The sequence below is a fragment of the Propithecus coquereli genome, unplaced genomic scaffold (assembly GCF_000956105.1).
Source record: "Propithecus coquereli isolate 6110/MARCELLA unplaced genomic scaffold, Pcoq_1.0 Scaffold371, whole genome shotgun sequence".
NCBI lineage: Eukaryota > Metazoa > Chordata > Mammalia > Primates > Indriidae > Propithecus > Propithecus coquereli.
The window spans coordinates 1,467,138-1,494,250 of record NW_012149408.1 but is presented as its reverse complement, the minus strand read 5'-3'; the positions used below and the strand labels follow the sequence as shown (position 1 = coordinate 1,494,250).

At 45.9% G+C, this 27,113-nt stretch overlaps 1 protein-coding gene across 1 annotated transcript in view; it reads right to left on the bottom strand.

Annotated features, from left to right (window-relative positions):
- Window positions 1–27,113, bottom strand: part of ADAMTS16 (ADAM metallopeptidase with thrombospondin type 1 motif, 16) — a 137,502-nt gene that overhangs the window by 13,852 nt on the left and 96,537 nt on the right. The window contains exon 17 of the mRNA XM_012651848.1: window positions 20,415–20,541. Within this exon, the coding sequence (XP_012507302.1) occupies window positions 20,415–20,541 (127 nt within the window). The remainder of the gene's footprint in view (window positions 1–20,414; window positions 20,542–27,113) is intronic.

Below are 27,113 nucleotides of genomic sequence, written 5' to 3'. Positions count from 1 at the left end.
CCTCGTGGGGCACTCCTTTGTGGCTCTCAGCACTGCTGGAGGAAGCGATGGGGTTTACAGTTCTCATGCAACAGTTTAGCTAGAATTTCCTGGTATCATTTGTTCAATAGTCAATATTCTTAATGGTCAGCAATCATTGGTTGTTTCTCAATAAAATGACTTTCCTATTTTTTAAAGAATAAAATAACATTTTGATTTGACTCTGGAAAGTTTCCTTTGAAAATGCGAACTTCCAACAAGGGTAAAATGCCTGGTCATGAAGCACCACACAAGCGTCCGTGTGTCATGACGACAGCGCTGACTCAGAGGCCAGCCTGGCCTGGACCCCAGCCGCTCGCCGCTCACGGCGGAGCCCCACCCACGGCCGCCCAAGCTCTGCTCATGGACTTAACACCAGTGAGTCTCTCAAAGACCTTCATTTTAAAATTCAGTTTCAGTTTCTTTTCCCTGTTAGCTATTTTTGAGCTTTCAAGATCAAGCCCTCTGCTGCTCTATTTTTAAGAATTACTCTTGGCGTTCTCTGTAGGAGTCTCTCGTAGCTCAGTGGGAAAGGTGTGGAACAACGATGGGGTAGAAACCTTGCCACAACACAGACCCACGAGAGGCCCTGATAAATATTGGGTACTAACGGCTGGATTTAGTTCCAGAGGGGCGAGAGGGGGACGTGTGGGAGACAACTTAGAGCGCAGCTTTCCAGAGGAGGCGCCGCCTCTGCACCGGGCAGGCTCGGGTGCCTTCGTCACAGTGTCTGGTAGGCTGGTCTTCATCACCTCATCCACTCGGGTGACCTCTGTTGCCCTGCACACGGACACGCTCAATACCCAGATAGCTCAGGGGTTAGGACACCTGCCAACATGGCCTCATGGGACAGGTTTTATGTGACTTTTGAAGACACAACAACCTTCTATTCATATCAAACAGCGTCATCTTTACATATGTGAGTAATTTGACACTTTTCTTTCAAATGAAATGTTTTGAAGATAACAAGGCACATTCAACAATAAACAGATGCCAGTTTGAAAAATCTGTATTTTCCAAAGGAAAAAAAAAACAGTTAACAAGTTAACCTTCAAGAATGCAGGCTGGCTGGAAGCTGAAAGCACAGCAGCCAAGGCTAGCAGGAGGTGGGTAGAGTGGAAGGAGAGACACCGCTTCCTAAGCCCATCTGGCAGACGACCCTGGGCTGTTACCTCCCCTCCTCCTCTACTGACTTGGGAACTTATTATCGACCTATGTCAATGGACATTTCATCAGTATCACCTGGTGCCAGCCATACTCCAAGCAAATTCAGAGGCAGAAGTCCAGCTCTGAAAGAAACAACTATCTTGGTAACCAAAGGTGTGAGTTAGTGTAGTAGGTACCGCCAGAGTGACTAGACAAATGGCACTGTGCTCTCGTACAACACCTTCTGGAGCAGCGCACTTAAAGTCTCCAAATCCCTCTGAAGTCCAGCAGTGAGTACATCAGAAATAAATCCTCCTGAAGTCCAGCAGTAAGTACATCAAAAGTGACAGCGACATGCCACACATTCTCAACCTCCCTCTACCACGATCGGTTTGCAAAGATGTTCTGCACGCTGTCCAGGCAGGCCAGGACCCTTGGACTATCTCCTGGGAGGAGTCCTCCTAGGGGCTAATGCTGGGGTCTGGATGGCTTTTCACATGGGAATGGAAAGCCCATCTCTGAAACTGGTTGGCAGGGAACGGGGGCCTGGGAAGCTTGCAACCTGACAGTTACTCCGTTTTCTTCAGCCTCAAAAGTCAAACCACTTTGTTCGACTTGAGAAACTGAAGGAGAGATTTGCAATGAGCCAGACACAGACACAGAATTGTTTTCATGCCTAAATGCAGGATTTCTTTGCTGAAGCACACAACACCAAACTGAAGGACATCAAAAGCTCTCCCCAAACGAGGTGCTGTGGGTGTTAATTTTACGGACCGAGAAGCCAAAAGTATGTGGAGTTTTACCACTCAGAGGCCAACATGCTATTTTTACCACGTTTTCCTGTCTCACTATCCTGTCATCAGATCTTTTCTTACAAAGAATCAGTAAGGTCTACAGAGCTTTCATTGACATGAAGACAGACAGGGAAAATGGAATTATGAGAGACACACAGACAAAAGAAACTGACCTCACAGTTCAAAACAGCCTTAATTCCCTGTTTCTGCAAAAATCCTTCATCTGAGGGTTTCCTCTCTGCAGAACACTGGGGGCTTTTGCGTTCTTTCATGTACATGAAAGACTTCAGCTCATGAAAGTTAAAAGGGAAATCATTCGATTCTCAATGACGACAGCGGTGGGTCCTTGGCAAGGTGGCCCCTTCACCCTCTCTCCACAGAAGACGGGGAGGGAAAGCGGAGTGTTAGCGCTGGGAAGGACTCCAGAGCTGATCGCATTTACCAGTCTTGTCTCGTGGGTGGGGAAACTGAGCTCCAGGAAGCAAGGGCTTCTTGAGTTAGGAGAAGATGCAAACAGGAGGGGGTATATCTTACTGCCAGCCCCCACCCCCAAAACAGCACTGTTGCCAGAATCCGTCCCTACTTTACTGGAAAGAACAAGAGTCTTTTACTATCTTCAGATTCGAATGTTGGGAGGGCAACCGCCTCCTGCCCACTTCTGTAACCCTTCAACGCCCAACCATTGCACTAGCTGCGTATGTTACAAGCGCCTTTGCTATGGACTGCAAGGTACAAGGGTGGAAACACACACAGGTGGGCAAATGAGCAATCGAGACCAGACTGGAACTGAGATGGGGTGCTGACTGCAGAAGCGGTAACTCCCTCCACTGTACGAGCGCAACACCCACAGTTCTCACACCCAGGGACGGCACAACAGGCTGAGGGGACCCTAGGCTATTAGCTTCTGACCAAGACAGTGTTTCCCAAACTACAGCTGCTGGTGGGGCTCTCAAAATCTGCGCAGTCCCGGTGAATCAGAGATCTGATGGCCCTGGCGTTCCAGGGGTTGGGTCAGGAATCTAAAGCTTTGCAAAGCCCTGCCATCCCCAGTCCTGGTGGCTTTGGGACCACGATCCTGAGAAAGGCAACATGAACTCTTCAGGAGAGCCCAGGCACTGGCCACTGAAGTTCTGAACTACCCTCCCTCTCCCTTTGTGGCCTCAATTACTTGTATTAAAGTACTGATTTTGTTTTGTAATCATTATGAGAATTAACTAGATGTACCAATAAAAAACCGGGCTGGAGGAAGTCTGGTGAATTGATTCTTCCGGAGAAAAACAGATGCCTCATTCCCTGTCCTGAGCACATCAGAAAAGCCCGTCGGGGCTCCTTCACGGAGCAGCCTCGCTGGCTCGGAGCAGCCTCGCTGGCTCGGAGCAGCCTCCCGGGCTGAAGGTCGTGCTCTGCAGCAGGCTCCTGGCCCAGATGCAGACACTTGGCTCCCGTGAGCGCAAAGTCATGGCAGTTTGAAGAGGACCCTCGAGAACCAAAGTGATTTCCGAGCTGGATGGAGCACAGCTGCTTCCTTATATACTGACCCTTCCAGTGTTGAAATGAAGATATCCGAGAAGTGAAGGTAATTGTCTCCCGTATTTATATTCTTCCAAGCCTCTCAAACAATCCAGTTGAAGGACTGGAGAGACTCTGCTATCCAAGGATGTCTCCACGGTGCAAGATCTTCTTGAACTTACCGTTTACTTGGCCGTGGAATAACGGAATAGTGGGTGTGTTCGTAAGAGGAGGCACTGCTCAGGACACAAAGACTCCTCTTGTACCACCCGCCACCTACGCACACGATCGGTTTCCCACTGGGCAGGGCCAACATAACTTCCCAGGTGAGACTCCGGTTTTCTACTTTCTATTTTCCACCTTTTCGTCAGGAGGGCAAAGCGGTGGAATATTCTCTGGATTTGCTTCTGTCCCGGGCTCCCTATGTGTCTGCTCCGCTCTTCTCTGAACACTAGAGGGATGGGCTGGATGGCTCCTCCCTGAGCACTGGTCCACGTCCGGCCTTATTGGAAGGTCTTCTTTCCTCATTCCGAACGGACACATCAGACTCCGCACCTCCCTGCGCCCCTGGCAGCGCATACTGACCACCAGCCATGCCACGCTGAGCGCCAGGGGGTGAGGTGCCAGCCGTGCCCAGGGATGTCAACATCCTGCTGCTGTGACGCGCCGGCTCTCAGGGCACTGAGCCTGCGCTCCCAGTGCCCATCTGTTTACGCTGGACTTGTTACTGGAATTACGTAATGTAATTAAATCTGGTGTAGCTCCATGAAACATGAGCAGAGAAAAGGAAAAGCTTGTTTCTATGAAAACGAAGTTAAATCTTTGGAATGACTCAGTAGAGACCAGTCATTAAATGAGATTGCTGTCAACTTAGGTGTGGCAGAGACAAAAGTAAAATATTGAGAAATAATAAAAAAATTTTAAACGATTTCACACTCAGATAAATGGGACAAACTTCACCCTTCTTCAAAGACACTTCAGACTGGCAATCATTGGCAAGGAGCATGTTTTATGCAAATAATCAACTTAGACACATCAGTAGACAGATCCCTACTCAAAAGTTTGGGTCATAATGAAAAGAATTAGAAAATGGATGCATTTTCAGTGAAAATAAATGTTCAAGATATGTGTGTGTACTTTTTAAAATGATTTTTTCCCTTAATCTACTTTTTCCATCAGTGGGCTGGGGCAGGGAGCTTCTCCGCCATCTGGAGATGACTCTGAGTCCTCCCTGCTGAGCTCCAGACCTGCGTACGCCCTGCCTACTGATGCCTCCCCCTGATGGGTGACAGGCACCCTGAGCCATTGGTCCCCGTCTTTCCTCCCACTGGCCCTTCCTGTCACCTGCACCACAAGGGAACCCTGCTTCCTTCCTCCAGCCCGTCCCTCCCTCATCTCGGCAGCAGAGCTACTCCCTCCTGTGTGTCTGACACTCACATCGGCTGAGTCCAGGTCTGTGATGGTTAATTTCACCTGTCAACTTGTCTAGGCTACTGTACCCAGATATTTGGCCAAACATTCTAGATGTTTCTGTGAAGGTATATTTAGATGAGATTAACATTCAAACCTGTAGACTTTGAGTAAAGCGGATATGACTCATAGCATGAGTGGGCCTCACCCAATCAGTTGAAGGCAAGAACAGATGAAGACCGAGGACCCCTGAGGAGGAGGGAATTCTGCCAGCAGACTTGGCACTTGGGTGGCAAAACTGAGATTCTTGCCTGGGTCTTCAGCCTGCTGGCCTGCTCCGAAGATTTCGAACTTACCAGTGCCCATAGTCATGTTGAGCCAAATCCTTAAAATAAATCTCTCTCTCTGTCTCTCCCCCTGTACACACACCCCATTAGTTCTGTCTCTCTAGAGAACCCGGACTAATACAAGATTCTCATATGAATTCCCTCTTAACTGCCCCCTTGCAATTGCCATACTCTGCTGCCAAGAAGTATTGTCAGAGCTCATGTGAACACACCCCGTTACCATTTATAATCCTAAGCGGCTCCCTGATTCCGAGGGCACAGGGCTCACCCGTGTGGACCTGCTGTGTCTGCCGTCCTCCCTCCCTGAAGGCCCACGGGCGCACAGCGTGCCAGGCGCCGCAGGAGGAGTTTAGCTCCCCCGAGGAGGAGTCCCTTGGCTCTTAGAGTAAAGAGGGTCTGTCTTGGCGAGGGATTACAGGCTGGAAAATCTCCCGAGTCCCATCACTTAGTTTATACCTAAGAATGTATTTGGTCACTCCAAGGACCTAATTAGCATAACCACTGTTTTCTTCCCTTATCATTTGCTTGATTTGGTAACCCTGTCCTGAGAGTGGATCCTGCCTTAGCAATTTTTAAAAAATCTTAACTTTTTAAAGGAAAGGCATATAAGCTTACTGCAAAGACCATGGAACGTCACGAACAAGGAAGGAAACGAAGACGCTCCATGTTTTCAGGACCTAGAGACCCTCTGTCCAGTGGCTCGGGACATTCCAGGGCAGCTGGCCCCGTCTCAGCTCGCGAGGCCCAGCCCCGCATCTCTCCCTGGCTGGCTGCCTTCTGACAGGGCCAAACGGAGAAATCTCCGGGCAAGCATGGCAAGAATCAATCACAGTGGAAATCACACATTTTAAAGGACTGAGAGACACCGGTTTGTGGACAAAGAGGAAACAGCAGAGATGTCTGAGGGCTTCATCCTGGCGGGAGCTTCTCCCCCTGGATATTATCGCCTCACACAAAGGACTTGAGTGAAAGAAATGAGACAGGAAAGTGAGAACAAGCAGCCACAAGAGGCAGTTATTCCTACTTGTCCTTGGGTTAAATTTCACATGCAGCGAGCTAGGAATGTGTCTGCTGCCACCCTCAGAAAGTAATGGGAGGCGGGTACTGTCTGGGTGGGCACACTTACAACCTGGACTCAAGCCGTACACAAGCAGTTCACGTAACCAAAACGTTTGTACCCCATACCATTCTGAAATTAAAAAAAAAACCCCCGGACTTTTCCCCCCAAAAAAAAGAAAGAAAAGAAAAACAATGGGAGGAATTACATCTTAGAAATAAAAACTAGCTAGGAAACTGTGACATGGTCAGAGGCCTCGTCCCGCGACCTGCCCACATGTCGGCAAGGGGCCCTTCTCGGCGCCTTCCGTCCCTGCTCCTTCCCCTGGGTCTCCCCTTGCTCTCAGGACCACGGCCTCACATTCCTTGGGGACTTGGGGATGTGCTAACTTGTCCTTCCCTCCATTCAAGGCACTGGCATTGCTGAAAGGAATGAGGGACGCTTGTTACCCTTTCTCAGACACGACGTGGAGCCCACGGCCCTGCTTTGCAGGAGGGTGACCAGCCAGACCTATCTTGGGCCTTCCAGACATCAGGGGCGGTGAAGAGATGGACCGACAGATGCATTCCAACAGGGGCAATAAGACAGGCTGCCCAGGAAGTCAAAGGAGAGAGGGACCAGTGTGGCAGGAGTGAGGGCTGAGAGGGCAGGGCCCTTGCAGGCACTTGGGCTCCTAGCAAATGACAGTGCAGAGGCACGGAAGGCCAGAGCTGGCGAAGCTCCACACTGGGTCTGCATTTCAGGAGGATTGCTGCCGCTTCAGAATGGATAAGGGAGTAGAGGGAGCCAGGCCGGGGATAGGAAAGTGGACTGGAAGCTTCTGAGGCTGCAAGGGTGAGAGGCTGGTGGCGCAGCTATGGTAGTGGTGGTGGGCTCGTCCCATTAGAGTGGGTCATTCTGTTTGTCCGCAAAGCTTATGCTTTATAGGTTGACATTTAATCAATGCCTTTGTGAAGCTCACAGGACTAAGCACAAGCACAAATACTTGATGTTTGCTGACAAATTGACAATGAACATCATCATCCCCTATTCATGGATATAGAGCTCTGTTACTTGTTAAGTATAGTAATATCCCTAAAATTTCCTTTTTGGGTTCACTGTGATGAATCTATGTTTCAGAGGATTCACTTTTGCCTGTGGATATAGCAATCCACAAAATTATAACCAAGCGCTAACAGGGCAACGCAAACCCAAGTTCTCTGTGAAGCCCCGTCTTGGTCCATGCTCCTGGCTGGATGATCCTAAGGACGGCCTTTCCTGTGTCTGAGCCCGTGAGGCGCCTGTGTTCCAACCTCAGCTCCGTCCTTGCCAGCTGGGTGGCCTTTGTGAAATCTCGGAACTCCACCTCCTCCATGTCCTCATCTGCGGAGTAGAGATGGTCACAGTGCCTTCTCCACGCAGACTGGCTGTGGTCACCATCATTTCATTCCTTTGTCTCTTCCTCATCCTTCCGCTCCTCTGCTCATCCTCAACCCTCACCTGGGAAAGTGCGGTCATGCACGTGTGGTCCCCAGGACTCAATAAATTCAGTCCCTCAACATACAAGTGAAGAGGGAAAACCACGTTTTCCTACTGCAGTAACTTTATTTTATATGCACTTTTTGAAAATCAATAAAAAAACACCAAAGGCATGACTAGTAAATATAAATTTTTAAAAAGCAAAAAAAAAAAAAAATCACTGGGACATGAACATTTATTTTGTTGTATTATTTCTTAAGTGATTCTCTGATATGGATGAAAATTATTAATTAAGGATTCATGATGTTGAAACTATGTGATTTTTGAGTATTTACTGTTTTGAGAATAATTAAGAAATTTTAGAATAAAGTCCTAAAAATCAAAGGGTGGGGAGAATGAAAAAATATGAAAAACAATGCGCCCAAGAAACGGTAACCAGATGCACTTGTTTATACCTAAGGAAAGGAAAGTGGACGCCATCTCAATCACACTAAACGAAATTAGAGATACTGGAAAAGCTCTGCACAGGTGTTTCCCGTCTCACCTGAGCACAGGACAAGAGCAAATGGTCACTGAGGGAAAGAACAGGACAGGCAGGTCCTACACCCTGGGGGGTTACAATGAAAAAGAAAAGGCAGCTGGCGCCTCTTGCAAACCCAGTCTTTCAAAGAGAAGTGTAATTAAATACAATACTTGAGTAATTCCCTCCAGAAGCTGCTGGAACCCCCTGAGTCATGGAAATGAGGAGAACGTTAGAGCCTCTGGAACCGCTTTTGGGTAACTCCTTGTTCACATTCCCAAGGGAGAAGTGGCCTTTCCTCACCACGTTCACGGGCTGTGACCATGAGACCACCAGCTTTGCTTAGACATGTTAACTACTGGTTAGGAAATGTCTTTCTTAGATAACTTAGGTGAAAACCAGCTATGCGAATGTAAGCTTGCATAGATTTGAGCATTACATAGATGTAAAGATTCCAAATCTAAGTTGCTTCTTTACTTTGGGAAATTTTCCTATCCTGAAGATATGCTATTTTCCTGAGAAAGTCATTCTCAGTGATTTATCCCTAAATCGCTGAGAAGATAAATCTACTAATAAAGACATCATCTATGTTACTGTAAAAGATAATCAAATACTAATAATAGGAAGGCTGTAGACTGAAACTAGGTTTAGGTTTTCTGAGCTGGAAATCTTTTGCTGCAGTAGCATTAACGCTGTTATTTTGCCCTGAAAAAAAGATACTATAGAGACAACACTTTTGATTAAGACATGCATTTTGCTGGGAGATGCTTTCATCTAGCCTAAGAGTTGGCAAATACCTTGGTCAAGGCCAGATAGTAAATACGTCAGACTGGTGGGCCCGGCGATCTCTGTTGCAGGACTCGCCCCTGCGGAGGCAGCGGGGAAGCGGCTAGCGACGCCATGGGAACAAGCAGGCCTAGCCGTGTTCTGACGAAACTGTGCTTACAGGTCAAGTCCAGGCTGCATTCGGCTCCTGGGCCATAGTTTGCCATCCCCTGATTTAACCACTTCCACTTACGAATAATAGGGTCAAACGTACCTGCGGAAACCTGGGAGTGACTGGTATTTTTACAGCTGCTGTGACATCTTATAAGATAGACCTGTTGGAGTCTGATACCTACTTTGAGCACAGCCATAGAAGATTATTGGGGGATTAGAGAAAATTACCCTGTTTTGGGAGATATTAACAATAGAACAACAACAATAAACAATAACAAACCCCACATATTAAATCTTGAGGTTCTAGCAAAACGTTTGAAAATCTTAAAAGGAAAAAATGAGGCTTGTGCAGATGGATTCAAATACTGCAGCAGGGAGCAAAACACCAGCTGCACCGACTGCGGGATTAACTAACTAATTAACTAATTAACGAACTAATTGAGATGGCGTTCACTTTCCTTTCTTTAGGTATAAATAAATGCATCTGGTTACCGATTAACTAACAGCAAGCTGAGTTAGCGTCTCTGTAGGACAAACCAAACGCCAGGTAGAGCTCTGAGCTGTTTTTTTTCCCTTTTATGTAGTAACTAGTTTAACTCTCCCCACCAGCCAGTGAGGTAGATGCTACTGTATCCTGAAAGTGAAGTGGTTTACCTAAGTGGTGTGGGATGGGATTTGAATCCAGTGAGTCCAGCTCCAGGGCCTGGGCTCTCATTACCAGGTCTGGTTCCTCTCTAAAGCCCACATATGCCAACTCACCTGTCCACGCACCTTAACCCACTGAACAACCCTAGCGGGAGGTGCCATTAGAATCCCCATTTGACAGGTGAGGAAACTGAAGCCCAGAGACACCGAGAACCTTGGCTGCAGCCACTCCAGTCCTTGATGGTCAACGTTGCACAGCTGGAGTGGCTGGACCAGGAAGGAAACCCAGTGAGCCTGTGTTCTTAGCCACTCTGCTCATTGCTGCCAAGTAAGTAAGACGTGCACAAGGCTGGCTTGTCAGATGGAGAGCAATCTGATTTGAGTTAGTAATTTAATGCAGCTTAGCTCTAAAATGTCCTAAGAAAAATGCACGTATTTGGGAATTTTGTGGGCTTGAATATTTTGATTGGATAGTTGCAAATTTTGTTTGCATCTCAATTGCTTACATAGATAAGTATAGAATTCACTACTCTGAGGGAAAGTTGTGTATTTCTACTTTACGGCTAATTATCCTCAAGGAGCAGTGTTTTGGAAATTCCTTAATGATTCAGAATTGAATCAGTGTCAAAATACTCAGGATGTCACTCTTTCCAAACAGGTTTCCCTGAGTCATCATGAGTGCCCAGATTTCCTATATGGTCTGAAATATTAATATCTTTCTGCCTTTCGAGGGAGCCTATTACGCGGTGCTCTAGGGAAAGCCTACGTGTCTAATACGAATTTAAACACTTCATGACTGACTTTGGTTCATTTTTCTTTCTTTTGAAATGAATGACCTTCCAACACGAGACTGTTTAATTCATTTCTCAAGATGGAAAATGTTCCTTAGATCACGGAGGACTCCCTGACAACTGTACCCAGCTTCCTTTCTTTGGATCCTCGATTTCTTGAGAAGGAACATCAGCTTCCCGCTCTATGACAGAAGTCTCACCACCCCCACTGCGACTTCTTCCTTTTATGACAAGGATTTGAAAATGATGCCTCGCTCCTCCTCCAGTTTCAGGCCCTCTGGCATTTCTGCTTTAGGGTTTCCTGGATATTCACTCGGAGGTAAATGCTCAGAAATGATCTTCTCCAGGCCCCGAGTAGACTGTTTCTAAGAATGCTTTCCAGGCGTCCTGGTGCAGCGTGTCTGGACTACCTGAGCCTGGACTGCAGCCACTGCGCTCCCGAGGCTTGTGAATGGCACCAGTGGGGGGCGCTGGGAGGGCCCGGGCCAAGCGGGGTTGCCCAGTTGGGGCCATCCACAACAGTTTTATGTAACGTCTATGGGGACAGGGTCACCAGGAATTGTCATAAATCCAATGGATTTTAAGAAGGAAACCAAAGAAGCAGATTGAATCCATATTTTACACAGAACAAACCCTCCAGCAAGCTAATAAACCCTGCGTGAAATCGGCATCAATATCCTGCCCAGGTATGGGTCCCATTCCTTCCCGTCAGGCCATAAAGAGAGACAGAACATCCTGGCCACAGCGCCGTGTCCATGTGCTCTGCGTATCCCTTTGTCCGTGGTTAGCTTGCTTACACTGAACAAACCGGGAATCTCATTTTCTTGCTTTTAACAAATTTATGAAAGCAGTCAATGATGACTGAGCGACGCGGTATAAGGGTACGGACCTCTGTAGATGGGTCCGGGCAAAGAATTCAAAAGTAAAGGGCAGAAATGACAGTAGGCCCAGGGATACTTACAGTCGTTTCCACAAAACAACAGCAGGATTTCGGTTTTACAATGATTTCTAAGAATCTGTAAGTTTTATCTTTTAAGCTGAGGCCCAGGTGTGAAGGCACTCCACGCCATAGACGTTTTTTCTGGCCAATAGATGCTGTTAGGCAGGGTGCCTGCCAAGAATATATGGCTAACATTTGATGCTGGACTCATCTTTTTTCATAAGGCTGGAACAATTCCACTCTCTGCAGGAAGGACTTCTCACTGTGGCACTGTGAGGAGATTAATCAGATCCAGGAAACGAACACTTCTAGTAGGTAGAACAATATTTATGTAACCTCCTGGCTCCCAGCCCTGTGAAACTACCTTTTCAGATGCCTTCATTCTTCCTCAAGACACTTGCTGATTCATTATTTCTTATTTTCTTATTAAATCTTAGGTACCCATTGGTTGACTTTTTTCCCATAAATTGGTTTCCATATATTAGTAGATACTGAAAGGTTATAAAAACTTTTTAAAATACTTAATTAATGTAGTTAGATATTTAGTTTAATTGACCAAATGATTAAATTATACTTACTGTTTCATTCTTTGGAATCAAACTCCTAATGTAAAGCTTCAGTCATTACATCACAAAACTCATCAAATGAATTATGTTGTAAATGTCATATTCATCTATTTTTCTTAAAACATCAGTGCAGAATATTAAGGGAACATGAGGAAGAATGTACTACACTGGTATCTCTATTAGCTGTATTATAATTGGTATAATTTATTAGTCTACTTTGCAAAAGAGTCTAGTGATTCTTTTTTAAATTTCAGAATATTATGGGGGTACAAATGTTTTGATTACATGAATTACTTTTGTACAGTTTGAGTCAAAGTTACAAGTGTGTCCATGACCCACATAGTGTGCATTGTACCTGTCAGGTGTGAACAAGAGTCCAGTGATTCAGTGGTATTTACTTTCTATATACAGACATCAGAAAATACTCTATTTTATATTTAATGGTTTTGCATATGCTCAGTATTCCCACAATGAGTTGGGGTAGACAAAGCCCATATTTAAAGACCTCATTCTCTAGTTCAGCTGGTTTAAATGACTCAAATTGGGAAGGTAGCCAACCAGTGCAGCATTTATAATAACTCATTCCCAAGTATCATAGGCAGAACAGAGAAATAATGTCTGGGCAGGCTAGGTAGGACTGTGATGTCTTTCTTTAACTGCCTGCATGATGTAAGGTCTACATGTGTGCAAGGAGCCATGAAAGAATTGCATTAGCATTCACAGACATGGGAAAGCAATCTGGGAAATTTGATGCTTTCAACTAAATAAAAGGTTCTCCTGAAAAAGAAGAAGCGAAGGTGTTTGAAATGCCGAGATCAGTGGAGGGTTGAATGCAGATGTCTAAGGTATGGGTCATTGTGTGTTATGGTCTAACAGGCATTAAACAACAGTGAACACGCTGTGCAAAGCCTCATTGTCCTGAATAAACCAATATGTACTCCAAGCCTCTGAATGATATACAGTCAGATGATCCCTGCTGATTCATCCAAGGCCAAAAATCCCTCTAGTTTACCGAGTTCCTAGAATACTAATATTGATAGCTGGTATTGAATGAGGTGCTTTATCTGTACGAAATCTTTAATCCTCACAACAGGTCTGTGTGGCAGGTATGATTATTGTGCCCATTTTCCAGATGAAGAAGCTCAGGTTGAGAAATACTAACTCATGTGCCCAGGGAGATGCAGGAGCATGTGGCGGAGCCTGGGTCCGCACCTGTGCCCTGGACAGTTGTGAGACCCCCCATCAGAGGTGGACTGGAGGCACGTCCTGAACGTGGGTCCCAGTGGCCACTGGGAGAGTGTGGCCAGCTGCCAATTCTGGGAAACCTTCACAGCCGTCCTTCACCCAGCAGAAAGGCAGCCTTGTCTTCAGAGAGAAATACCGCTCCCATTCGGCGGACCAACTCTGAGTTAACGTCTTTGGTAACTATAGGCCACGCGACTATTGGATGGGTAGGGACCATGCTTTGATAGCTTTATAAAGACAGCAAATCTCTCTGAAACTTTTCTTTTTATCTTAGAAGTCATGATGGTGATTTTGGAAAAGACAGTCCAACTGAGGGAGTACAGAAATTCCTTCCTTCCCCCCCATCCCCCCCGGACCAAATAAAGGGCTGAGAAACGGTGAACATATCAAGAGAACCAAAACAAAAGCACTGCTCACTTGACCAACCAAAAGTATTAGTTTCTTAAAGCACTTGGACAAAGTTCACAGAGGAGCAAGCCCTGCAGCCAGGAGGTCCGCTCCATTTTTGGTTGATAAATGACCTGTGTGGAAATGCCCTGAAAGGGAACCTGCCCTGCTGGCACCCAGAGGCCTGTGTCGCATCTGAGGCTCGCACAGGTGGATTCCTGTCAAGCTCCGGGATGGCTGGCCAACGGGATCCCCTGTGTGGAAATGCCTGTGTGGAAATGGGCAGATGAGTTGGGAAAAAGAAACCTTACATGGAACCTATTTGAAGATGGCATAGAAGCCCCTCCCCACAGAAATGCATATGTGAAAAAGGTACACAGCATTCAAAAACATGTTTAAAAATATTCTGAAGAAGGCTGACTTCGGCAAATATAATTTCACAAAATGTAACCATGCTGTCAGGCAATGTGAAAGAGTAAGAATCCTACGAGGCAAGACACCAAGAAGGAGACAAGACGACAGAATTACGCTAACGGAGCCGGTGTGAAGCAGCAGACAGGTACATAAGCAGTTAGGAAATCCAGGGTAGATCATTCTTCTGAAAAACGCCCTCCAGACAGCAGGGGTGAACAAGATGGATAAACACTAGAGAAGGAAGCCAAAATTATCATTACTGGCTTATGATATTAAAAATATAATTGACAGGAAAAAATGGAAAATATAAAATTTTAGTGTTTGGTTACAAAATGAATGTTTTATCTTATAAAAATAAAAACTTAATAAAATATAAAATTTCATTCACAATATTAATAAAAATTGTGAAATATTCAGGAAAAAATAGAAATACTCATATTCACTCATGTAAGTAAATCTATGAAGTGTTCCTGAAGAACCCAGTGACCAAATGAAGCAATGAAGAAAAAAAATGGTTTTGATAGGCATCTTCCAAGTTTTCAAGATTTCAATTTTGCCTAAATTAATCTAATAATGCAACGTAATCTCCATCAAAAATTTCAAAAAATATTAATACAAAGTTCATTTGGAGAAGACATTCAGGAAGAGCCCAGGTAATTCTAAGAAGGACAAGCGTTGAAAGGTGAACTTTCCCTGCCAGGGAGTTAACCTCCTAAAATGCTGCAGAAGGAAACAGTGTGGAACTGGCGCAGGAGGATCACTCGGTGACACAGAGAAGGACGCGAAAGGACAGCCAAGCCTTTGTGCACCGTCTATGGATTTAAACTATGAAGCAGCTGGCCTTCCAAATCAGTGGGGAGAAAATGGGCTTTTCAATAAATGGCGTTGGGACAGATTGCCAGGCATCGGAAGAATAATTGTGGAACCCTACACTTCATTCTTTACGAAAGAATACATCACATTTTGATTAAAATCAAATATTTAAAGTAATCAAAATGTTAGAAGAGAATATGAGTAAATACGTCATAATATTAGAGTACAAAAAACTTTCTAAGTATGTCATATAAACAAGAATCTATTAAAGGGAAATATAAACTTCATTCCCTAACAAAAATATAATATGTAACAACAACAAATCAATGTGTCCTACAAGAAGCTACAGCACACTGCCACGGATGGTTATCCAGACAGCAAGGCTTATGCACTGAGCGGTCGAAAAGTGACTCGACCAGGAAATTTTCCAGGGTGGGGGCCCTGCAGGGCTGCGCAGGCCTCACATCCAGGAAGCACCTCCTGATGCTAGTGTACTCTCAGGTACTTAGATAATTAAATGAATCAAAATGTTCACTTCCTTGGCATTTTTGTGAGCAAAACCCTTTCGTGTATAGATACCACCTAAGCAACCAGGTTTCTTTTCATTCCCTTGGTAACCTATACACTAGTAGGTGGTTAGTATTTTCAGGGGTCATATCTAAAAGTGTCTTTTCGACAAGAGATGAAAAATTTTAAAAAAGAAACCACTCTTCCCTCCCTGTTACTGAAAGTACGAAAGCATTGCTGTAGGAGAGCGTTGGTGACAACGTTTCCGTGCTGAGTTTCATCTTTCATTTCTGCAGTGTGCCACCGCGGGAACACAGGGACTGACCTGTGCACCTTGGATGTAAAAGGAACAGTTCTGCTAATGGTCACCAGAGCGTAGGCAAACAGAATACAACCACCCAAATATCAAGTTGGGGCTCCAGGTGAACAGATTCCTAAGAGGAGAAAATCAAGCCTTTGATCACAGTATGTTTTACCCAAACTCTCACTCTGCGCTCCTAGAAGAATACTGAAAAGAGGGGGAAAGTATCCAGTTAGCATCTGGAAACTATTCCTCTTGTATCTTCAATCCATTGTCCTGGAAGTTATGCTATCAGTGTTTACGCTTAGAAAACTGGAGAGTTAAGATAAATGACATGAAAAGCTGTTCCATTTAGATAAGCTGAAAAATATAAAGGAAGCAAATATTTGCATGATTTATAATTCGTGTTTCAAAAACAAGTGATAAAAATGCCTGATTCATGCTAAAATGCAGACAGAGGTGGGAGACGGCGAGGGTGGGAGAGCCGTGGGAGAGTGAGCACCCCGTCTGCAGCAAGGACGGTGCCAAGGAGGCCCCTGGCGTGGAGCAGAGGTGGGGAGCGGGGCTGGCGGATAGTGGGGGCTGAGGAGCAGCAGTCTTGGGGTGGGCGGAGCTGGCTGCCCCAGCCCAGAGAGGCAGCTCGGAATTGCTTATTTCACCAGGATGTTCCTGCTAGTAGCTGAAGCCTTGTGGACGTTTTAAGACCTTCTTCCTCCAGCAAGGAGACTCTTAGCCTCCCAACACCCTGCGCCCTGCAGAGATTTATGACTTAGGGGGATCCCGTTGGTCAACCATCCCGGGGCTTGACAGGAATCCAACTGTGTGAGACTCAGATGCGACGCAGGCCTCTGGGTGCCAGCAGGGAAGGTTCCCTTTTCAGTTAAGTTAAAAATAAGAAGGCTGTGGATGAGGATGTTTTAAAGTTTCCACTCCTCAATCCTTTTGGGACCCTCCTTCAAGTTGAACACGACACACGCCCCCCACTGCTCCTTGACACCTGAAGTCAGCCAGAGCAGCAGCTCTGGGAAGCAAGAGTGCTTTGTACTCACTCGGTGCAGCGGCTTCAGCTCTGCGAGGCTGCTCAGACAAAGCTACGGAGCGCCCATGGCTTAGCGAGGGCCACGGGAGCTTCATGGGAGACAGTCGGGTAAGAGGGAGACACACTGTCATCATCAGAAAATTGGAACTTGAGTTTTCTGCCCACTTAATCAGGAACAAAAAATTGTCAGTATCCTGGACAAGAGAGAAATATGTCTTCCATTTCAGAGGAAAAGCAAAGCAACATTTTAAATTAAATTCTATGTTCCCAACTCAATTACTAAAATAAAATAATAGAATAAAATAATAATCCGCGGGGATTAATCTATGTAATGTACATTCATTATTCTGTGTTTTGTCATTGATAAGTTCATTTCACAGACTAAATAAATATGTGAGTTTGTTTCTCCTTTTAGAGCAACAAGAGGAATAGCCAAGATTTAGTGAGTGTTTATTACATCTGGGAGCCTTTTGCGCAGAATCCTCGCCTTACCCGCGAGCAGGTGCTGTTATTGCCCGGATCACAACCAACCAAAGTGGGGAAGGCGGGCTGAGCCCTGGCGGTCAGGCAGCCAGCGCCGTGACCCACACTTTTCACACTTACACTGGGAATAGGGGACCCACTTGTCATCCCTAAGAGTCTCCCAGCCGGGAAGGATGGCTTTGGGTTCACAGCGAGGCTTCTGTATTGTCTCAAATTTTTCTATTGCAGAGGGCAGTACAAACATTATGAAATATGAGATAAATACATCAAATAGTTAGATAAGATGATGGTGTCTAGATTTTACCTAGGTGAATTTGGGGTAGCCCAGCCCACTGTTTTCTACACACGGTCAGAATGCATGAGTTCCACCTTCCCTAGACTGACCCCTTTGCCACGGAATTGTGCTTGTTCTTTCGGCACACGATGTTCTTGACAGAAATTGCATCTGAGTGAATTAAGTGTAGAAAACAGGCCAGAGAAGAATACAGAGATGTCTTTGGCTCTGGCACCCTCAATACCGAAAAGAAAAACCATAGAGAAGAAGAGGCCGAGGAGGCCCAGTGAGAAAAACACCACTAGTCATTGCAGGGCTACACAGGTGACTTGTAAGGAAAAACAGTACCTTATGGAGGCTCTTCCAGAAGCAGCAGGGCCATTTGCCCATTGCGACAGGAGGGAATGCAGAGCAGGTGGGCAGAGATGCAGGTGGGGTGTTGGTAGGAGGAAGGAGTGGTTGTTGACTGATTTCTTTCTCTGAAGTCCGAGGTCCCGGATGGCGAGGGTGGGGCAGGGAGGAGGAAGAAGGCTGGAGGGGGTTGGGGGTGATATGAAACCACAGTCCCGTGGGGTGGAGAGCAAACGAACCAGGAATGGGCATTAGGATTGCACGCCATCCGCCATCCTTGAGTGGCCACACTTTTAGCATGAGAACATGGGACTTTTCAGGCAGCATTTAGCTACTGAGCTCCATGTGTAGAGGGCTCAAGGGGCAGGGGTATCCAGGCTGGGTTGTTGAGGGAGTATAATGGAGGTAGAGTAGGGCAAGGTGGTTAGGGGCTGGAGAGGGAAGGCTTACGGTGCTACCCATGGACTCTGGCCTGGGGAGGGGACTCAGGTCCTAGACAGTGAGGGGTGGAGAAAACAGCTTCCCCTGTGAGACAAAAGGACACATGCAGAGTGGATCCTGGAGCACACGTGCTGCTCACCAAGGGTCACAGCTGGTGGGGGTGTTCTGCATGGGGTGTCACAGGCGAGGTACATATGACCTTGGAGAGTGGCTTAGCTGCACCAACGCAGACCCAGTAGCCACAGCTTAAACAAGGGAGGCGGCAGATCCTTTCCTGTGGAGTCTGGGCTGGTAGGCAGCTGTGGGGCAGGGGGAGGACAGTTCTGCTCCAGGAGGTCACCAGGGACTTGGACTCCCTCTGTCTTGTTACTCTAGTCTGCAACAAGGCTGTCCCTGCCCGCAGGCCCCGCTGCAGCCCATGGAGGTGGGAAGAGGAAGAGGAGAAGCAGCTGCCTTTTCAGGACTTGCCAGTGGCACATGCTGGCATCTCCTTGGCCAGACAAGGACCCAAGGACTTGGGAGGATAGAAGGTGATGTCTAGTTGGGCGTCTGCGTGTGTGTGTGTGTGTGTGTGTGTGTGTGTGTGTGTGTGTGAGTATATGTGAGTGTGGGGGAGGAGGAGCTTCTAACAAAGACAAGAAGGAGAACTGGACATAGAGGGGTGGAGCAAGAGACTGAATCAGGGAGAAAACGACCATCTAAGTGGGGGCAGGGGAAGAACACAGAGGCAGGTGTGCCAGAAGTATCACTCATGCGGATGTTAATGGTGTCACAACCAACCCTGGCAGCAGCTGTGGTGGCCACGCCTCCTTTAAGCTCCGAGTCTGTGATCCTACCATGAGTCCGGAGTACTGCAAACCTCTCACTCCTGAGGTCTTCCCGAGGGAGCTCGTGAATACGGCTGGCGTAATGCAGCTACTTTACGTGAGGGTGTGTGCAAAACTACAAATGGATATAATTTCACACAACTAGGAAGCCCAGTTTCTCCTGCATGTGAAAGCCTCACTCTTTCTCTCTCGCACACACACAGACACAGACACATACATACGTTTCTTTCGGTCCAAGTGAGTGGTTTCCCCACTTTATAGCACAGACAGCTGGGTGCCCTGAGGTGCCAGAGAGGATTCTCCCTTAGCAAACGTGGACGACACCGAGTGTGAAAAGAGGAACTCACACGTGGAGTGACCCTCCCACATCTGCAAGGTAATGAGGTTCCTCGGAGATCTGTGACTGAAGGTCACAGTGATGTCAATGTCACCTGGAGCACAGGTGCAGACCTGGCTGTCCAGGTGGGGGACAAGCTGGTGCAACAGCTGAGGAAGACTCTGTCCTCGACCAGAGCAGAGCCAGTCTCCCTGAACCCTCTCTCCCACCAGGCCTCGACCCTGGCCTGCGAAGTCTTGAACAAACACTAACGTGGTATCCAACAGCCCACGGTCGCATCCCCAGGGTGCACCAAGCCCCCTTACAGCGCCTGCCTGAGAAAGCTCCAGGCTTCAGACAGAATCTCCTATTGCTCCAGCCCCCACCTGACCACAGCACCTGTGTCCTGGTCTCGTGGGAAGGTGGGGGCCTAACTCCTATAAGCACCGGCTGGCAAACCCAGAGGGGTTTCACAAGAACTACAAGAAGCCACCTTCTTGCTTTTTGTAATTTTTCACTTCCCCAACTCTCCTGAGCCCCCTCCGCCCCTCTGCAGAGCTGATAAGCGGCCTCCATCGTATCAACTTTGGCTAAGAGAGACTGCGCCACTGCCGTCACAGTAAGTTTTCACTCCCGCCGGCCTGCAACTGATTAAAGTACAAATAAAACAAACAGGATGCCGGGACTTCCAGACCTTCCCGCTCAAACATACTGTGCAGGACCCCGGTCGAGGCAGCTCTCGTCCCTTTTGCATCTTTGCTGTTATGAATTACGTGGCTGCGTCAGCACTTCTCATCCTGTAAACTCAGAGCCCCGCCCACTCACTGAGCGTGTCTGCAAACTGGGAAGCTGTTAGAGGAACACAGCACTTCTTACCTGGGAGGACAGGCAGCTACTTTGCAAGACACCAGCCCCGTGACAGGGCGGGTCTTGGGATTGCAGAAGGATGTATTTACTTGAAACTTCAGGTCTCTGTAGCAGCCCTCTCTTGTGGTCATCTGCCCTGTTGGAAAGGGCGAAATGTAGAATGAAGACTCACAGACATGCCCGGCGGCAAAAGGCAGCTGAAGCGCTAATGAAATCTCTTCTTTAAAAATCTTAACAGTATCTGTATGTCTTTGTGTTAATGACCAACTGATCAACTACTGACATTCCAATTTTCTGACCTGTCTTCATGATTTGTAATTAATAAATTGATGTCATCAATTCTAAGACACATGAATTTTCCCCCACATCGTAACATCTTTAGAATCAGCATATGCCTTGCAATTGATGCCATCATATAGTTGATGAAATATATCAATTCTTTTCTACTGTTTCCATAGCTAGGAACACCAATTATTTTTGAGAAGAAACACCAATATTAAATATACCTGTCCCATGCTTTCATTTGAGAGATAACAACAGGAAACATTATACTAAATCAGCAAGAAAAACAAGCCATAAAATGACAAGCAGTTTCTCACTAGAGAATTCATAGAGCTAGATATTGCCACGGTCGTGATCTGAAAGGCGAACTTTTCACAGTCGTGACTTGGGTGTTGTGTGGAATGAAGTCAGTGGGAATGAACACTGCTTTTAATCTCAGCCTCCATCTACGGCCTGAGGCTTTGTGACCATCTTAAACTTGTTCAATATTTCAGTTAATTAAAGTCACCCCAAAGGAGCTATTACTTATGTGAGGTACCAGGAATAGTCAGACTCACAGAGACAGAAAGTACAATGGTAGGGTGCTTGTCAGGGGCGGGGCGAGGGGGAGTGGGGAGTTGATGTTTAACAGAAACAGAGTTCCAAGTTTGAGAAGATGGACCGCAGTGACGGTTGCACAGCACTGTGGATGGACTTAACACCACTGAACTGTGCATTCAAAAATGGTTAACATGGCAATTTTTATGTTATATATATTTTGCCACAATAAAAAGGAACTTTAACTAGATACCCATTTTGAAGAATGATAAGAAAGAGTTCATTTCATATTGAGAAAAAATAAAGAAAAAGAACCAAATAAGTACTGATTTAAAATGAACACAATTAAAACATATTTAGATCTAAGCACAACTTTATCAATGCACTTGGGAATTCTGATGAGGGAGTTGTGCTGTTTGTGTGGAAGATTTGTCCTCATTCCACTGCAGCCCAAGCCTCACTCCGGCTCGACTGGCTTCCTCAGTGTGCCCGTCTAACTGGATTCCCATCATCCCACAGATCAACAGGGTTAACTCATAAGGGGATAAGCCAGAGAGACGGTTTCAGAGGAGCAAAGCCGCAGCTGCAGGCACCAAGCACAGAAATCTCTAACACGAGTTCCATAGGAAGTCAAACCCTTCATCACTTAAAGAAAAGCAAGTCTCTTAAATATACAGTGGAAACAAGTTTGACATGTTGGCACTGCTTTGTCAAAAGGAATAAGGCCTTTTAATTTGATCAGACCCCATTTATTTATTTTTGTTGCTGCGGTGATTGTTTTGGGGGTCTTCTTCAAAAATTCTTTGCCTAGGCCGATGTCTGAAAGGGTCTTCCCAACATCTTCTTCTAGAATTCTTAAGGTTTCATGCCTTGGGTTTAAATCTTATCCATCTCGAATTGATTGTTGTGAGAGGTTAGAGGTGGGGATCCACTTTCATTATTCTGCATGTAGTTATCCAGTTTTCCCAGCACCATTTATTGAAAAGAGATTCTTTTCCCCAGTGTATATTTTTGTCCGCTTTGTCAAAGATTAGATTACCATATGTGGATGATTTCATCTCTGGATTCTCAGTCCTGTTCCAAAGGTCTATGTCTCTGTTCTTGTGCCAGTACCATTATGTTTTAGTTATTATAGCCTTGTAGTATAGCTTGAAGTCTGGTAGACTGATACGTCCCAGTTCTTTTTACTTAAGATTGCTTTGGCTATATGAGATCTTTTCTGGTTCCATACAAAGCGTAGAATTATTTTTTCTAGATCTGTAAAGAATGATGATGGTACTTTGATAGGGATTGCATTAATTCTGTAGATCACTTTAGGTAGTATGGACATTTTAACGATATTGATTCTACTTTATATGACATACTTAGAAAGTTTTTTGTACTCTAATATTAGGAAGTATTTACTCATATTCTCTTCTAACATTTTGATTACTTTAAATATTTGATTTTAATCAAAATGTGATGTATTCTTTCGTAAAGAATGAAGTGTAGGGTTCCACAATTATTCTTCCGATGCCTGGCAATCTGTCCCAACGCCATTTATTGAAAAGCCCATTTTCTCCCCACTGATTTGGAAGGCCAGCTGCTTCATAGTTTAAATCCATAGACGGTGCACAAAGGCTTGGCTGTCCTTTCGCGTCCTTCTCTGTGTCACCGAGTGATCCTCCTGCGCCAGTTCCACACTGTTTCCTTCTGCAGCATTTTAGGAGGTTAACTCCCTGGCAGGGAAAGTTCACCTTTCAACGCTTGTCCTCTATGGTGCTCACATGGCAGTAATATTCTCCAGGGATTAGGGGGATGGGGAGGTAAACTCACAACTAGAGGACATGGTGAGTATTGTAGGGGGAAGGGCATGCCTCTAACCCTCACTTGGGTGAAGCAGAGACATAAAATGTAACCAAAATGTTTGTACCCTCATAATACCCTGAAATAAAAATAAATAAATAAATAATTTTTTAAAAAAAGGAGTAAGGCCACTCAGGAGGGAAAGTTACATTTTTTAGAGAATCAGTTTTCTTATGAGTCAAGATGTGGACAGCACTCCTTAGTCCCAAAGCAGGGAATTGCAGTGCACACTTGTGGGTCTGAGCCCCAGGCCATCCACTTCCTGGGGTTTGGCCCTCGGAGCATTGATAAAGGTGAAGCAGAGATTACACAGGACCCTCGCGGTTTTGTATAACAGTTCACCTCTCTGTTAACTTGACATAATCATGTACTTAGTCAAGGTAAGTGGTTTCCATTTGGTGTTCCCTTAATGCAAATTTTTCAACTATTTCTTCTCTATTTTAATGATGTCTGATCAGGAATGGTTTATTTAAAAATATGACTTTGATAAATATTCTGTAGAAATGTAAGGAAATTTACTTAAACATATGAAACACCTTGAAGAATATTTCTATGAAAGAATAAGATTGGGTCACACATATTGCCACTAAAGACTAAAAATAAGAAAGTCAAGTTGGCATCCATTGAAGATGCACCTCAATCCCTTGAGGCAACAGAAAGGTGATGAAAATGAGTATTTCTAGTGCTCTGGTAAGTCTGCAGCCTAACACTTGTTCTAATAGAAGGATTTAGGAACATCAAAGGTTGGTTTGGTGACTGGCCTTTGTGGGTCCACGTTCCAGCTGGGCAGGTGTGATGGAGGCAGGGAAAGGCTGCCCCACCCAGTCTTTGGGAGGGAGTGGCCAGCAACACGGGTGCAAATGAGGTGGACAGAGAAATCCAGCTCAGGAGCCCAGACCTCAAACCAACAGGCCCAGCAGGTCCTCCTGTGGGAGATGAGGGCAAATGTCAAATCTACAGAAGCCTAAGTGGCCCTAGGGTCTTGCTCAGAGATGCCGACAGAGGACGTGCATTCAGCCTGACTGGATGCACAGTGCACTTCACAGTGAACTGCCACACCATGCATGGCATAGACACAGGCTTTATGATCAAGGGCTTGCAATAGTTTCCCTCGGGAGGAAAAAGCAGCACTCTTCTTCCATAATAGATCTGCTTCTATCCTCCCGTAAATGAATATTCTTTTTCAAAGGAAAAGCACATACATGCACACATTCCTGCCACTCCTGGGTTAAAAGTCTATTTTTTTGAACTCTGGACTTCCCAGCTTTGCCCTCCCAGCTGAATGATGCTGTGACACCACCCTGCAGCCTTCTCCTATCTTCCAACTCCCTGGCCCATGCATTTGCTGTCCTCCCATCCTGGAATGCTGTCCTCCACTGCTGTGTCCCAGGGCTTCCCCAGCACGTTTCTTCTCATCCCTTTAAACCAGACCCACATACTCACTTCTCTGGATTTCTTGGGTCAGTGGTTCTCAAATGTGAGTATGTATCAGCATGCCCTGGAAGGGCTTGTTACTTAAAACACAGAATGCTGGGCTCCACTTGTAGTGTTTCTGCAGCAGCAGGTCTGTGGTTGGGTAAGAATTTGCATTTCTAACAAATGCCCAGGTGCAGCTGATGCTGTTGGACCAGAGACTGTGCTTTGAGAAGCATTGTTCTAGGCAGTTTACTGAGGTGTGACTAGTACACACAGCTCCTGAAGCCCCTGGAATCTCTGGAGTATTAGGACTACCTTCATATGCTAATGAGGTGACTAGTAGCTGGGAGGCCCTGGATAGCTTCAGGATGGGCTGGTTGCTGGAAAGACTGAGGTATAATTAGTGAGTTGGAATTTTCAGCCCCCATCACTCTGCTCCAATCACCAACATCCTGAGAGGGGAGAGGGGAGATGAGCTCGAGATTGAGCCAATCATCAATGGCCAAGGATTTAATCAGTCATGCCTATGTAATTAAACCTCCACAAAAACTTCTAAATTATAGGGTTCAGAGAGCTTCCTAGTTGGCAAACACACCCGCATGCCAGGAGGGTGGTGTACCCCAATTCCATGGGGAAAGAGCTCCTGTGCTTGGGATGCTTTGGGACCCTTTGGGATCTCAAGACCTATGTACATCTTCGTCTGGCTGTTCATTTACATCTTTTTAAATAAACCTATAATCGTAAACAAAGTGGCTTCTTGAGTCCTACGAGCCATTGTAGTAAGTTACCAAACCTGAAAGAGGAGGGCTGTAGGACCCCCCTGCCTTTGTAGCCAAATGGGACAGAAATATGGTACCCTGGGGATCCAAGACTTGATCCTGGCATCTGAAGTGACAGCAGTCTTGGGAGACTGAGCCCTTAAATCCTGGATTCTGGCACTAACTTCAGGTAGTTAGTATCAGATTTGAACTGAATTGTAGGACACCCAACTGGTACCTGGAGAGTTAGAGAACAGTCCATGCAGGAAACCCCACACGTTTGGTGTCACAAGTGCTGCGAGTAAAAACAGTTGATACCAGGCTAGCTCAGGTTATGCTCGTTTGTTCTGACAAAATGATAATAATAACTTTGTTTTCTCTCATAGGTTTTAGACTCTTAGGAACCACCTCTTTGAAATACTCTCCATAAAAGTGGAACCAGTATTTGCAATTTCTAAGGAAATTTCTTTGGGGTATGGAAGCATTCATTGTTTATTGTCTGTTGCAAGTATGAATGCTCAAGAATGTGAATTGCCCACATTAAAAGTGGGTTATTCACTGGCATACATAAGGAGGAACTCTTTGTGAATGAAGAATACAAATTATGTAACGACATACAAAAAGCTGACCATCAAGACCCTTCTAAAGGAGGGCACACACATTTAGAACCATGCATGTAGGGAGAGGTGAGTCGGGGTACACTAAAATGCTTACATTGGGTCAAGGAGGGTGTTATGGGGACCATTTGTCTTCTCTATTTTTTATTTATTTATGAAATTTGTAATGAAAAATAATCCTGACTCTTACAAATTTGGGCCTTCTTGAAGGTGGACACCCTGCCTTGAGGACACCCTGGAGGCTTGGCTTAAGGATGCTGGGCAGGAGGGGCTGACTTCTCCAGATGTTCCCAGTTGCTGGCAGTTTGTCCAGCTGCTGCTCTGGCCTGTCCTTCCCCTCACTACTCATCTGTCCCCAGAGGGCACAGCATCTGAAAGCCCAAAGGGGTCAATGGAGGGAGGGAGGAGCCAGTGGCTAAGGGAACAGCTGACATTCGGTTTTTCTTTTGATCCATCTTGTATATTTATGACTGACAAGGATCACAGAACATCAAACTGGAAAGGACCTTAGAGGACTCCCTTAAAAAACACATGTGTGTGCCTAAGCACATGGGCACACGCACACACTGAAGAAATGGGGTAGTGAACCTGTTTAAATTCCTTCCTCAGCAGCAGGCAGAGGGGAAGTCAGTCCCAAATCACACCCCTCTACCACGCCATCCACTGCGTCAGCGTCCTGCTCCCTGGGCCTGGGCCCCGACACTCACACCTGACCTCTTGGGGCACAAACAGCTATTACATAGTTGGACTACTAGTGGGCAGGTTTGGGTTACACTTTACAGAAGTGTTTTTCACACTCAATCCGGGCTACGGGGACTCACAAGAGATCAGAAGGTCTTTGGTTTAAGGACTTGAAAATCTGAGCTCATGGGCTGGCCAAGAACATTTAAACTTCTTCTTCCATCATTCCTGATTTTGTCCCTTAATTTCTGTATGGCTCCTATCGGAGTAGTCCCCCTTCAGGATTTCTCTCCAAATCTTCTCACAAACTCCTGCTTTTCTGTTGTCTATCAGAGCACTGTGCTGACCCATGTTTTGACCATCCGGTTACCTCACATGTTGGAAAAATGGCAAGAACTAAAATTTAAGCAAAAGAAACTACACTTAAGTTTTTGCACAAAGTGTTTTTCTTGAGTCTTTAATCAAGAGATTTTTGCTCACAATGTGCATATAATTTGCATGCTCATGATCTTGGGTTCATCTACTTAAACCTACAGTACTGAGTTCTTGTACGCGACATCAATGCTCCTGGT